Here is a 14,793-nt window from a genome sequence, read left to right as displayed (position 1 = left end):
CCGGCATGGTGGCATAGTAGGTTAATCCTCCGCCTGGGGTGCCAGCATCCCATAAGGGCGCTGGTTCTAGTCCCAGCTGCTCCTCTTCCAATCCAGCTCTCTGCTGTGGCCTGGGAAAGCAGTAGAAGATGGCCCAAATCCTTGGGCCCCTGCACCAGCATGAGAGACCAGGAAGAAGCTCCTGGCTCCTGGCTTCGGATTGGCGCAGCTCCAACCACTGCAGCTACTGGGGAGTGAACCAACGGACGGAAGACCTTTCTCTCTGTTTCTCCCTCTCACTGTCTGTAACTCTACCTCTAAAATAAATAAATAAAATCTTTAAAAAAAAAAAAAGAAGAAAAGAGGTTTATTTAGCTCCCTGCTTTGGAGTCTGACAGTCCAAACAGCATAGATCAGGCTGCAGCACAGGCCACATGGAAGATGGCCGGAGCATATGCAGAGGAAGAATCACATGATAAGGCAAAAAACAGAGAGAGGGACCAGGCTTTCTCCTTTCAAAATAACCCTCTTTGCAAGTACTTGCAAGTACTACTAAGGGGTTGCATGAGAAAGGCCTTAATCAGAAGACTTTTGAAGGCAATGCTCCCAGCAATATTGAATAACCTCTTGCTAGATTCCATCACTCCCAATACTGCCACCCTGGGAACCAAGGCGCCAACACATGGACCCTTGGGGGACACTACACCACACTTTGCTTCTGTCTTCTGTGCATACTACTTTTGCACAAGCAATTCTCCCTGCTACCTGCCACTGTTTAGCCTTGACGCATGCCACATGGCCTCTCAGAAAAGCATCAAATGAGACAGCTTTGAAACCTGAAAGGGCTTATTCTGGGCAGCTTTGCAGAGGCTGGGGGCTTCCTGGTCTCTGTGGCTCTCAAAAGAAAAAATCCAGAGAGCATGTTAACTTGAAGGAGACTTCACTTCTGTGACTTCCTTTGACTGAGTGAGTCCCTTATTCATCCTCTGAACAAGTAAAATCCTTAAGTGTCTATTCTGAGCATCAAAAGTTTTTATTAATATTTAAGCCTTACTGCTTCCTCCAGCTCATTAGGCCACTCCACAGGATGAATATGGAGTTGCTTTCTCCCCTCTTCCTATGTCCCATGAGTACAAGAGTACTGCATGTGTGCATGACAAACACAGGGGTTACCTGCAGGACTGGTTTGATGATCCTCCACATGGCCACAACCACTTGCTATGACTAAATCACTCTAGGACAGGGCTGACAACCAAATGTAAACTCCTAGATTTTTCCTTTTTTTCTTGTTGAAAACTTTTTGAGAACAGAGATCCCACTAAATCATAAAAAGTAGCTAAATTCTATTATTTTGTAATTGAATTTCAACAACTGTACCTCAATCTCTTCTAAGACAAGGATACTTTAAAAAAGAAACCAGTCTAAGGACAGAATTCTGGGGGTTCAGAGCCCCCAAGGTGACTAAAATGCTGGGCTTACCATGAGCATGGAAATGGGTCTCTGTTCCTTTCACTATCACACTCCTGCCTCCAACCAGCATCTAGTATCCTAACAGAGGAAGACCCCTCTCCCCCCAAACCAATGGGAAAAACTCAGAGTCGGAGACCAGGAGCAAGAACTGACTGTTCCCCTACCCCTTCTTCACCCACTTCACAAAGCTCCTGATGGCCTCATTTGCCCAATGCAGCACCTCACCTGTATTCACCACATGGCTCCCCACCCTCTCACTGTCACTGCCACCACCAGGGCCAGTCTGGAAGGATTATTCTTAAACTTGCAATATTGACAACAAATGCAAAGGCACTCATTACTTTTGATTTCAAGTTACCTCCCAAACATGTTCTTTAAAGAATAATGAAAACACTCAGAAACACAAGTTGCTGCTTAAAACTGTCCTCGGCAATAGTTTTCTATTCTTCTGCAAAGACATGGAAAGGAAGATATGTCCAAGTGCTTGGGCCCCTTACACAACAACAGCCATCGTATGAACTTCGACTATACCCCCACCTCTCATAAAGATTCACCAAGTGTTTAAAAATCTGCTTTAATTATATTTTCATGAATTCCAGGAAGAACATCATTGCAGTTAATGTTACAAAAAAGCAAAGAGGGACATCTGAACATGCACTTAAAAAATGGATTCACAGTGAAAATAAAGCATGTCAATACTAAAATATAGTTAGTTATGTGGTTCCCTGAAGGGAAAAAAAGATTTCTTCTACTTATCTATCTACTTGGATTTTATTATGAGAAAATATTGTTTTCTTGAAAGAGTTGGGAAAGTTTTCAATTTGTGACACTATTATTGTTAGGGTCTAATGGAAGTCTCTCATTCTGACAGCCATTATTTGCGCATCCTGTAATTTATCAGAAAATCCAAAAGTACAACAAATAGCTTGGCAACTGGATTCTTGTTACATATAAAGCTATTAGCAAAAATATGTAACAAAATTTATGCAAAACAAACAATTTTGTCTTTATATACAGAAATTTGTTTTCTTCCTCATACCCTCACAGCCTATTCTAAAAAAGAGGAGGTAGGGTGTGGGGAGCAGCTACCAATCTCCTTTGAAATTCTCAGTCTGGGTAGGGTGAAGAAATCTTAAAAGGCAAGATAATGACTTTAAACCACTTTGAACTGTGTTATAAAAATGCAGAAGGAAAAATGACAGCAGCTTAAACTCAAGAATTCATCCCTTTGTCGTCCTAAGAGTAAATACGAGGACGTTGGTGGCTGTGATCTGAGGACACAGTAGAGCATCTTGGGGAAATGTAGGAACGTTGAAACCCAAGCTGCTGAGAAGTTTCACATCTAGGGCATGCACATATTTCATTCCAGTACAGTTTACGACACCCCAGGGGAGAAAGATCACCAAATCTACACATAAACGTATCAACAGGGAGAACACATGAAGTCAAAGGGACACCAAAATACAGGTTTAAAAATACATCTGAAAATCATTTCAAAGCCAATGACCATATTTACTGAAAACTGAAACCTCTGACATTGTACAGAATACTTTGTAAACATTGAGAATGCAGCTCTGTATAATTCACAGTCTCAAAAGAAAATAAATTTCTGGCTTATCATCACCACTTGGCTCAGTCTGCAAAACAGAATGATCAGAACAAAACTGGTCCGCATAGCCATAGCGAAGGGCTGTGCACGCCCCCTCTGGCATGCCCCGGCCTTCGAGGCCGCCCCCTTTCTCCGGCCTCAGGTAGCCTGCTATGTAGGAGCCAGTGGAGTGGCGGTTCCCGGCCGGGGCTGGTGCTGAGGGTTTGTTTCTAAGAACCACCCGTGCCCCATTGCTGGGGTTCACAACTTTTTGCTTGCTGGCTTCCTGTTTCTCCTTGGCACGGCTGGCAATATTGCGTACCCTGCTCTGACTTCTTGATGACAACTTTCTGACCAGTGCCCTGGGGAACTGATGAGCGTCCTGCTTTGAATACAGCACTTGGCAGCCGTCTTCCTGATCAAAAGACACCAGCTTCCGAAGCTGCTCGGTCAGAGCATCTAAAGGCTCCAGTGACTTTGTTGTCACAGTCAGGCCCTTCTTGTCTCTGATGCCGGTTGTAACAAAACTCTTACTAATACACTGGTACTTGCTCTCAAAATTACAGGCAATGTCCTCTGAGGTTAAATCCCCCAGACTTTTGGATTTGCAAGGACTGGGCAGCTTCAAAGCAGGCAGCGGAGGACGTGTTGAGTGCTCGGGTACAGGGACATGCATATCTTGAGCACTAGGCTGCTGGGGCCCATGGATCTGGTTCATTTTTGCATCTGAATTTGAGAAATGCTTATGCACAAAACCAGCACCCTGATAGGCTAGACAAGAAATATTTTGATTTTTAACATCTTGAACATTGTTGAATATTTCAGGGTCCGAAGGGTGGAGGGTCTCTTTACAGTAGCCATTTTTCAAACCTCGTTGAAAGTGTTCCACCACATCCTGACTGTACTTCAATTTTAAAGGAGAAGTAAGTTGACTTGTGTCCTCTCTCCTATGTTCATACGTTGTCAGAGACAGATTTTCTGATTCGCTGTCAATTTCCACCAGGCTGCTCTCTCCAGAATTTAAACAGAGTGTGGGATCTGCTATGACACCCTCCAGCGTCAGGTCAGTGGACCTGGCAGGGCTGCAGCCCTTGGCCCTTTGCCAGTTTCCTCCGCTGGGGGGACTTTTTGGTAACCAGCCATGAGAAGTAGTAGGTGATCCAGGCAAGTTATCTTCGGTGGCCCTTGTCTTGGCCTTACCAGAAAGGTTGTCATCTAGTTTGGCTTTTGAGACGGGAGTACAGGTAGTTTCACAAACAACCGTGTACGCTGCATGTTTAGTGGTCCCAGGATCTGAGAGTACGATCAGCTCAGGAGATGAACACAGGAAGGCCGGCTTGGGTTTTTCCTTGGAAACATCATGCTTCAAGGGCATTTTTAGGCCCAGGGCAGGCACGGGCAGATGGCTGGACGTGACACTGGTATCGTGAAGATGAGAAACAACGGTGAGGTTAGCCTGACTGTTGGTCTCGTCAAACTGGCCAATCAGTGCTGAGACAGAACTGCCTGGCTCGTTCTCGGCTGTTAAAGTGACATTGTCAATAAGATGGGAAATGTCGCTCTCCTGCAGAATCGCAGTGGAATGTAAGTCAGGGATGTCAGAACAGAGTATGGAGACATCTGACAAAGAAAAGGATGGTGCAGCTCTGCCCTTTTCCCAATTACCTTCCATGCCCTTGATCTCCAGATTGCTCTGAGAAAGGATGCTTCCTGACAGTGTGCTCTTCCCTTCCGCGAGGCCCTCAGCACTCCCCTGGCCCTTGGTTTTCACCACATGCAGATCTTGCGTTAGGTCAACTGCAGGACCAACAGACAAATGCCGCTGTGGCGAGAGGGGTTCATCGGGATGGTGGTTTTCCTGGCCATCACTTGTCACACTTGGTTTGCTTCTTCCACCCATAGGACCTGGTCCTCCCAATGGTTCTCTTGTGAGTGACATGTTGGCAGGAGAAATCATAGCATCCCTGTGGCTGGTGTCTTTATGGTGGAGAGCACTGGAGGAGGAGGAGAACTTTTTGTTGAAATTTGGAAAATGTGGGTCTTTTACACTTGCCTTCCCTTTTCTTCTGTCATCTTTATCTTCTGCTGAAGGGAACAAACAATATTTTAGATGACATGTTTTACTTTGAATAGGACCTGCAAACACTCATGTTTGTCTTCAGACAGACAAATGGAGAATGCAAATTTTTTACACTGTGACAGAATATAATTATGGATTGCATAGGTTCGTAACGAAGTGTCTGTGTGATGAATAAATGGTAAAATATATTTATAGGAATTTCGCTGAGGTTCCCTTTGAATATCTATTACATCAGCTAAGGATGTAATATTCATTGTCCAAAAATGTCAATGAGTTACCATACTTTTATAGTGAGGATTACCTTACGATGTTTCCTATTCAGATTTGTACTACACAGAAGCATGGCAATAGAAACAGAACAAAACAGCTCTGTTAAACAAAGTATTGTGGTACCTGTAAGCAAAAGACTGTAAGCTTTCAAAATTACACATGGACTAGTTAAAAAAAACATAAATATATCATTTTTAAAAACATTTGGGTAAAGGATTTAACAAAATTGATGAAACAACTGGAAGGTGTAATAAGCACATTAAAATATCAATATCTGTTGACTTTAAAATATAAAGCACTGGTCATCAAGTCTATGTCACTGATTATACCCAATTTTTTGATAAACACTTTTTTGTTTTTAATACACAGATTTCATATTGAATTCTTCCCTAAAAGAGACAGTAACATGTAGGGCATAGTCAGAAAAATTATAAAAACACACAACTCACAGGAATTTCAGATATCTCACCATATACAGTGCTAACACAATATTAGATGCTCAATTATTATTAATCAGATTATTTTATATTTTTAATGCTTTCAGAGTTATGATACACAAGAAATAAGAATTTGTGTAACTTGTTAAATATTTTCCTAGCTGAAAAATTCTTCATCACAAAAAAATTTTACAACTGCAAATATTATAAATAAAAATAATTAATTATCCTATGATGTTATCACTCAGACAGCTACTGTAGCTTTTGTAACGGGACAGCATAATGCCCGGAAGTTTGTCTTGTACTTTTTTCTCTGCTTGCTATTTCTCCTGTAATATAACTTGAATCATTGCATGACTATGTATTACTGCACATTTACCATTTAATATACAAGTATATGTATGTGTAAAATATGTGACAATTTTTAAAAGTAGGAAAGAAATATTATTTCCAAATTTCTAACTCACCTTAATGGCCTCAACACCTTAACTCTGGCATTAAAAGATTAATGATTTTCATTTTCTATTAAATATAGGTTCAATTTCCCCAAAGGCAAAGTTTTAAAATAAAGTTTAAAGGGCATATTTCATCCCTTCTCTGATGCTGCTTTGAGCAAAATTCATTTTTTTAAATTTTATTTTAATAGGTAGAGTTATGGACAGTGAGAGACAGAGACAGAGAGAAAGGTCTTCCTTCCGTTGGTTCACTCCACAAATGCAGCTACAGCTGGCGCACGCCAGCCCAAAGCCATGAACCAGGTGCTTCTTCCTGGTCTCCCATGAGGGTGCAGGGGCCCAAGCACTCGGGCCATCCTCCACTGCCCTCCCAGGCCACAGCAGAGAGTTGGACTGGAAGAGGAGCAATTGGGACTCAAACCCGGTGCCCATATGGGATGCCGGCGCCATAGGCAGAGGATTAGCCAAGCAAGCCACAGCACCGGCCCCCTTGAGCAAAATTCTTTTAAACTCCTTTTTTCTCCTTCATAAAAACCATTTAAGAATTGATTTTTCTCCCTCAAATATCTTACAACAGAAGAGTCAATATTAGCAAACTGGTATTTGTGGGAAAATTGGTAATTAAAATTATGTCATTTGATAAAGGAATAATTTTCTTAAGGAACACTGTATCACATTGTACCTGTCTGAGATGATTCTGACTTAATCAAGACACACTTGTTCCAGAGGCATCCGATAAATACATTCTGAGCTCTCAAATGACCTAGAATAGGATTGGAGAAAGGGAATCCTTGACAGAAGTGGAGCACTTTGGTACCTTGCGAAGCAGTCCAAAACTTTTAGAGTTCCTGATATGAGTCAGTAATTTGTCCAGATTAAAGAAAAGGGAGGTGGTGTCTGGCTCCTGTGTTTGTGAAGCCTTCAACCAGTCAGGAGCCACAGAAGTGCCTCCTGCCTGCCAGTCTCCAGCAGTCAGGGAATTGAGCCCACAGAAACACTTTGCCTGAAACACTTCTTGAGGAAGCAGGTCGTTCATGTCAAGAAGGTGACTTGCTTTTAACACCTAGCTATTTTATCCCATGCACATTTCCAACAGTGGAAATATGTTCCATGGTGGGAGAAAGTAATACAAAGCAAACTCAATGTTTGAAAAATAAAACAATTCTACATAATTCTATTCAACCTCACAACAATCAGTAATTATGGCACCCGGTTGGAAAACCAGTATTTCTATTCCTATTTGTCAAGTGTCACAGCTCTCCAGCCTGCCTCACAGTCGCGTCCTAATGCCTCATGGCTCCCCCACCCCCCACCATCATCAGACTTCGGTGTTAACATTAAGGAGGCGAGGGAGGAGGAAACAGCTCTTCAGCCACCCTCCTTCAAAGTTTGAAATCAAAAATACTTCTTCTCCATGACATGTTAATTTTGAATACAGAATGCCCTCCACGTCATAATGGGAAGCAGAAGCCGACATGCAGCTTAGAAGTGTTTATCCTGAGAGAAGCCTAAAGCAACTTACCCAGTGCGTTGTCTTTTCCCTCTGTGTCTTTGGCCGTTTCAGACACAGGCAGTGACAAAGCCCCCAGAAGAGTTCTGTCCACAGGCATGGAGACAGGGCGCACTTGCAGACTCCGCGTGGTTCTCCTCAGGACACCATCTTGGTCTCTGGCAGCCTCAGACACCGAATCCTTTATCTCTACCATTTCTTGGGAGCCCATTTTGCTCTTCTTCCTGCCTTTGGCTGGAGCACTGGCTGTGCGGCGCAGAATTCTGTCTCCAATTGATCGCTTCCGAATATAATGGGAATTGTTTTCTGAAGAACTGTGTCTGGGGTTCTTATTGAACAGTCCCTTCAGCCCTTGGAGCTGTCTGCTCTGAAGACACAAAACGACCAACCAGAAGTTAAGCAAAAGCTGTCCTACCTGGGATTGGCCTTGGAATGACAGTTCCATGAGAAGTGGAAACAAAATGAAATTCTACAGCCACTGAAGAACATGGAAACCAAGGACCAGCAGCATGTTTGCACAATGCCATGCACGTCTTAGCCTTCCTCTTCGAGAAAGGCAGTCTTCCCTTGACCCAACCAAGCTGCACCAGAAGTTTCCTACCCAGGAGTGACAAGCAGTAGGAAAAGTTTCCACAGTTAACAGAATGTCAAAACTTCAGCCTTAAAGCAACAGATACGTGTCTCCAAATGGCAAACAGGAAAAATGGTATGATAACAGAATGCATGCTGCCATCACGGTTCAAGAAGACATAGCCAGCAAGAGCAAAGCACCATGCTGAGAAACTACCTTTGTAGCTCCTAGAAAGTGCAATATAGTATAACTGGGGTTGAGGATTAAAGGGCTCCACTGCAAAGGGGAAAAAACAAAAACACAACAAAACACAACTTGGGCCCATTCAAGAAGGTGACACAAGTAAACACACATGTAAAATTGCATATATTTCCTTTATCCCTCTTTCCCCATTGAAAATAATATTTCAGTCTTATATTCATGTTCAACTCAATACCACCACATTATGGTATACGCATCTCAGTGTGAATACACCTTGAGGCTAATAAATAATATGACCCAAAAATGGTTATTTACTTAAGAGAGACAACAAATTCTATAGAACATTTTCTTCTTCATATTTTAATTCGTTTCTGGCTCAAGATTGAAATAAATTCTGAAGTTTAATGCTTCCTTCAATATGCTAAAGATACTACGTAGTTAGTTCAGGATTCTTAGAATCTAAGAATCATTTTTAAATCACTTTGACATCTGTGTCTATTTAGGTCAGAGGAAAGATCTCAAAAAGCAACACAAACAGAAATCCATGACTAAACATAGAATGTCATTAACTTTACTTCTCTTGGAAACCAGGATCCTAAGGATAAGCATATATGGGAATATATGTTTATATATAATTTAGGAATATATTATATCATAACTATGAATATTAGCCAACATTTTTGAGCATTTCTCATGCATCAGGCAGCATTCTAGGAATAATCTATATTTATTTATGCATGGGGTAGGTACTATTTTTACCCCACATTTGCAGATGAGGAAGCTAAGGTGTGGATATACACAAACTTCTGGAGGAGATGATCCAGACTACAGACTTCCTGGTAAAGAACACTGAACATGGCTATACTCCATCCCATGCTCCTACAGTCCCTCCGATTCACATCTGGTCCTAGGAATTCATGCCAGTGGCCAAGTCGCCAGTGACCTGGCATGACTAAAGGACTACCTACTGATTGGCAAACATCAAGGGTGTTCTACAATGAAGACAACAACATTAGGAGAGAACTATGATACTTTTCTATGATCTCTTTCTTTTAAATCATGTGAGTAGTTTTAAATATGTTCACAATTTTTAGGGCTTCAATTCAAAACAATGGAAGCAAATGAATGTATCTTGCCTAGAACTGACTGGGATCAGAGCCCAGTTCATACAGGTAATTCAACAAACTTCTGAGATATTACATTTCCCACTGCAGTCAGTTGGGTCTTATCAAGGATTAAAATGAAATTCAAAGTTTAATTATAAAGGCTGGCATTATGACACAGTGCATTAAGCCACCATATGAGCATCAATTCAAGTTCTAGCTGTTCCACTTCTGATCCAGCTGCCTGCTAATATGCGTGGAAAGGCAGCAAAAGATGGTCCAAGTGTTTTATTCCCTGCCACCCATGTGGGAGACCTGGATGAAGCTCCTGGCTGTTGGCTTTGGCTTGTCCCAGGCCTGGCCATTGTGGCCATTTGGACAGTGAATCAGTTGATGGAAGATCTCTCTCTCTCTCTCTCTCTCTCTCTCTCTGTGTGTGTGTGTGTGCGCACATGTGTGTCTATGGAGTCTCTCTCTCTCTGCCTTTCCTTCTATTTCTGCCTTTCAAATAAATAAATAAATCATTTATAAGAAGTTTAATTATATTTTTACTGTTTTAGCAGAACAGTGACTGAGTAATAGTTTTCTTGATTCTATGAAGCCAAGGGGCACCTGGATGGAAGGGATAAGTACACACCCTGGAGAGGACACAGAACACAGGTGGGTGGGCACAGGACTGGGAGAGCAGGCTGGGCCCACAAAGAAGTTTCCTGAAGTATACATTTCTTTTATGCACTCAGTCCATCAGTGACTTTATTGTATGTGACTTTGACCCCTGTGATCTCTCTTACCTTTCCATAGATTTCATTGATTGTTATGTGGACAAATATGGATGCTTCTGCCAGTCCTTCCAAATAGACATGGCGGTAGCCTGATAAAATAAAGGAAGTTGTCTTGCATTAGACTTTCTCATGGGTACAACAGAATTAAGTATCAGACTTGACCTTAGCTCTTTCCATTTTACAAAGCTTGTCAGCAATTACATTTATCTTGTGACACATATTTTACATATCATATACAATAGTCATATTTCACATGTTGAATCTTCTAAAAGGAATGGTCAGTCTAGAGAGAAAAGGCCAGCTTAAACCTACCAGGCACCAAGCTGCTGAAGGTCACAGTTCTTTGTCCAACAAAGTCTCGTCCAATGGGATCGTGATCCCACACCAGGAATCGAACCAAAGCTATTTCTGGCATGTGTACTGTGAATGTCAATGTTTCTTCCCACACAGGGTTAAAGCCTCAGAGAAAGAGGAAAAGAAAAATCAGGAAAGCTAAAGGCCTGACTGGAAATGAGTTGGCAGCAACATCTGCAAAGCAGACGGTGAAAATTGCTTGTGACGGTTATTAAACTCATGAACATGACTGAGCTACTCAGGACGCCTCACTGAAACAAAGCCTCAGAATTCACCACAATGCTAGAAAATAATTGGTAAGAAAATTGCCTGTAAATTATCATATCAATTCTATTAATCTTTGCTGCCCTGTTGAATTGTAGAGGAAGCTCTTCAGTATTCAGAATGCTTTAGTAAGTTCAAAAATTATCTATAATAGTGATCTAAGAGTAAAAACAATAAAGAAAATTGCCCTTCCCAGTAGAATCATGTTCTTACCCACCAAAGAGTCTGCTGTTGTAATAACCAACACCAAGGATTTTATAAGGTGTTTTGCGTGTGTTAACACTATTGTACATATATCATCCTATCTAATTCTAACACTCATCTTCTGAGAAGGGCAGGGCAGGGTTTTGAGTTTTGTTCTTTTTCTAATTAAGAAAAAATACATATGACTGACTTTTAAGAATACATAATTTTAAAAAATTATACAAACATACAAGCTCATTTTTAAAGTAGGACATATCAGTATGTATAACTATGCTTGAGAAAAGTGACATTCAATAGAAAGCAAGTGCCTAAGGTCACCAGTTAGTGACAGGACCAAATTATACTACATGCTGCTGCTTCCCAGTGGCTGTTCATGCAGCAAGCACTTACCACATGAAAGATGATCTCTCTATATACCTACCTAAAATGAATAGAAAGCTATGTAACTCAACTTAAATAATAAAAGGCAAGAATATATTTATTCCTTGGTAAAATTCCCTCTGAGTAATTATAAAAATGGATAATAGATTCAATTACTCCCTAAGTCTCTGTTCTTTCTTTCTAAAAAATCAACATAAGTTTTATTAAATGTTTGTATTCAGAAGGTATCAACTACTTAGTCCCATAAAAGTCCTCAAGCTAACTGAAATAATTATAGGCTGAAAAATCAGAGATGTCCTTCCTGGAAAAGAGAATACCCTACTATTGAACCTGCACAATCCTTCAAAGTCTGAGTCTAGATTATACTACAATTACAACATGTCACATTAATTCCAGTGAATGTGTTAAAAACATCTTAACTCAATGGCAGTTATAGATTTTAGGGATTTGTTGCTACCCTGCATAGACATATTATTCAGTATCAGTACAAATGCTAGTTCTGGAACATCCTCATCGAGACTGACACGGATTATCATCTTACCATTGTCATCCACCACACGGGTCTGATCTTTACAACAATCTACTGGTAATCCAATGATTTCAACTTCAACAAAAGGATCGATAATCTGTATAAATAAAAGAGACAGCATTATTAAAGATGATCGTTTATTCTCTATCCTTGTTTTCTGTTTCCCCACAAAGTTGATGTTCAAGTATCAAGCTGATTTCATTGGTGCATGAGAGAAAGAAAAAAATAGGTGTGAGGAAGGAAGGAAATTCCCTCTAGAAAGCAGTTAAACACGGCATTCTTTGTCTAGTGCTCAGCTATGTAGCAGGTACTGTAGCCCTATGGGGGAAATTGTGGAGATATTTTTAAAATTTTTCCATAATTGCACAATATTTGCATTTTTACCTGATGTCATTGTTTCTTATAATAAAACCTTTCAGATTGAAAAAAAAAAAAAGAAAATGATACATTTGAGGCACCACCCATGACACTGGCATCCCATATGAGCATCAGTTCAAAACCCAGTTGCTCCACTTCCTATCTAGCTCCATGCTAAATGCATCTTGGATCAGAGTTGGCAAACTCAAAAGGCTTCCATAGCCTTTGAAACTCATGACAAGAGCCTAGGGTGATTACTGACACCATAAACAAGAGTGTCAATTGTTAAGTCAACAACAGGAGTCACTGTGCACTTACTCCTCATGTAGGATCTCTGTCCTTAATGTGTTGTACAATGTGAATTAATGCTATAACTAGTACTCAAACAGTACTTTTCACTTTGTGTTTCTGTGTGGGTGTAAACTGTTGAAATCTTTACTTAATATATACTAAATTGATCTTCTGTATATAAAGATAATTGAAAATGAATCTTGATGTGAATGGAATGGGAGAGGGAGCGGGAGATGGGAGGGTTGCAGATGGGAGGGAAATTATGGGGGCAGGGGAAGCCACTGTAATCCAAAAGCTGTACTTTGGAAATTTATATTTATTAATTAAAAGTTAAAAAAATAAAAAGAGAAAAAAAAATAAATGCATCTTGGAAAGCACTGACAGATGACCAAAGTCCTTGCCACTCAGGCAGGAGACCCATGTGGAGGTTCTGGGCTCCTGGCTTCAGCCGGGCCCAGCCCGCACCACTGCAGCCATTTGGGGAGTAAAGCAGCAGATGGAAGACCTCTATTTCTCTGTCTCTCTCCCTCCCAGTCTCTCCTCTTCTATCTCTGCCTTTCAAACAAATAAAGTAAATCTTAACAAATGTTTATTCTGATTCTAACCATGAAGAAAGAATCAGGTAAATACAAATTGAAGGACATTCTAAAAACAACTGGCTTGAGGTTAAACACAAAACAAGACAAAAAGTCAATGTCACAACACCATCAGGGATAGAGAGCTGTTCTAGATTTTAAAAGACCATCAACAAATGGTAACCAAAAGCAGTATGAGATCCTTCATTGCGTTGTTTTTTTTTTTCTCGTTTTTTAAATTTTATTTAAGCTATACAAGTTTCCTGTATTTCACATATATAGATTTCGGAACGATACTCTCGACCCTACCCCCGCTCCTGCCCAAGCTCCAACCCTTCCTCCTCCCTCTCTCATTCCCATCCTTAATTTTTACAAACATCTACTTTCAGTTTACTTAATTATTGTAAAGTTAACCCCATACTAAGTAAAAGAGTTCAACAAATTCATTGGGTGTTGACTCCAAAAAGAAGAAAAGAGGTTAAAAGGACAATTTGGAGATAATTGGAGGAAACTGATTTGATTACAATAGACAATATTATCATAGCAGTGTTAATGTTAGTGAGTGCAGTGATCTCACTGCGATTGTATAGGACGAGATCCTTGTGCTTAAGACAGAGGTATTTGAATGTCAACATTCACTTTTCTTTTTTTTTTTTTTTTTTTTTTTCAATATGTAATTTTATTTTTTTTTTTTATTTTTTTTTTTTCTTTTGTTGCACCTCTGTCTTATAATAAAGTTTTTTTACTCTTCCAGGTGAAGCTTTTGTGGTGTGGATGCCACATGACTGAGGTGTGTCCACTCTTCTTTTGGCTGCTGTTTAGTGTTACTAATAGTTGTTAACCTTGGCTTGAGGCTTTGGGAAAATCATTTATTTTGAGTAAGAAATGGTAGGAGGAAAAGACTTTTGAAGAACACATTGTTTTCTATAAAACTATGGAACCATTTCAAGAGCTCCTATTTTGACCCTTAGAAATACCTGTGAGATCTATGTCTTTAGGCTAGAATCTATTGATTTTATTAGTTAACTTTTAGGTACAGGTGCTGTAGTACTGTTTTAGAATTTCATGGACCTTTGATCGTATTCAAAGACTCTTGGGTTGCAAGAAGCTTTGAAATCCAATAAATACTGAAATACAAGAGTAGATTTCAAGGGTTACTTATCTGCTAAAATCTCAAGGCAAGATTCCTTATGTTCCTACCTTGGAGCCCCTTAGATCATACAGGACATATGCATCAAATAGGAGTCTCAGGAGCTCTGATTTCTTCAGTTATCACATTGTGTTTGTGATGTAATGAGTGGCTACCATGGAAGTAATTATGATGTAGGAGATGTATGAATTCAGGTGTGGATAAACTCAACAGTGAGAGATGGGTCTTTGAGAAAAAAAAGA

At 40.3% G+C, this 14,793-nt stretch overlaps 1 protein-coding gene across 1 annotated transcript in view; it reads right to left on the bottom strand.

The window, feature by feature from the left end:
• Positions 1-2,125: 2,125 nt before the first annotated feature.
• PLCH1 (phospholipase C eta 1) overlaps positions 2,126-14,793 on the bottom strand; it is a 287,303-nt gene continuing 274,635 nt past the window's right edge. Inside the window, exons 19-24 of the mRNA XM_062212704.1 lie at positions 12,191-12,275; positions 10,759-10,905; positions 10,456-10,535; positions 8,577-8,636; positions 7,802-8,156; positions 2,126-5,122 (exon numbers count right to left, since the gene is read on the bottom strand). Coding sequence (XP_062068688.1) covers positions 3,033-5,122; positions 7,802-8,156; positions 8,577-8,636; positions 10,456-10,535; positions 10,759-10,905; positions 12,191-12,275 — 2,817 coding nt within the window. The 3' untranslated portion in view covers positions 2,126-3,032. The remainder of the gene's footprint in view (positions 5,123-7,801; positions 8,157-8,576; positions 8,637-10,455; positions 10,536-10,758; positions 10,906-12,190; positions 12,276-14,793) is intronic.

The sequence above is a fragment of the Lepus europaeus genome, chromosome 2 (assembly GCF_033115175.1).
Source record: "Lepus europaeus isolate LE1 chromosome 2, mLepTim1.pri, whole genome shotgun sequence".
NCBI lineage: Eukaryota > Metazoa > Chordata > Mammalia > Lagomorpha > Leporidae > Lepus > Lepus europaeus.
The sequence above is the reverse complement of the archived record's forward strand: the minus strand, read 5'-3'. Positions and strand labels throughout refer to the sequence as shown.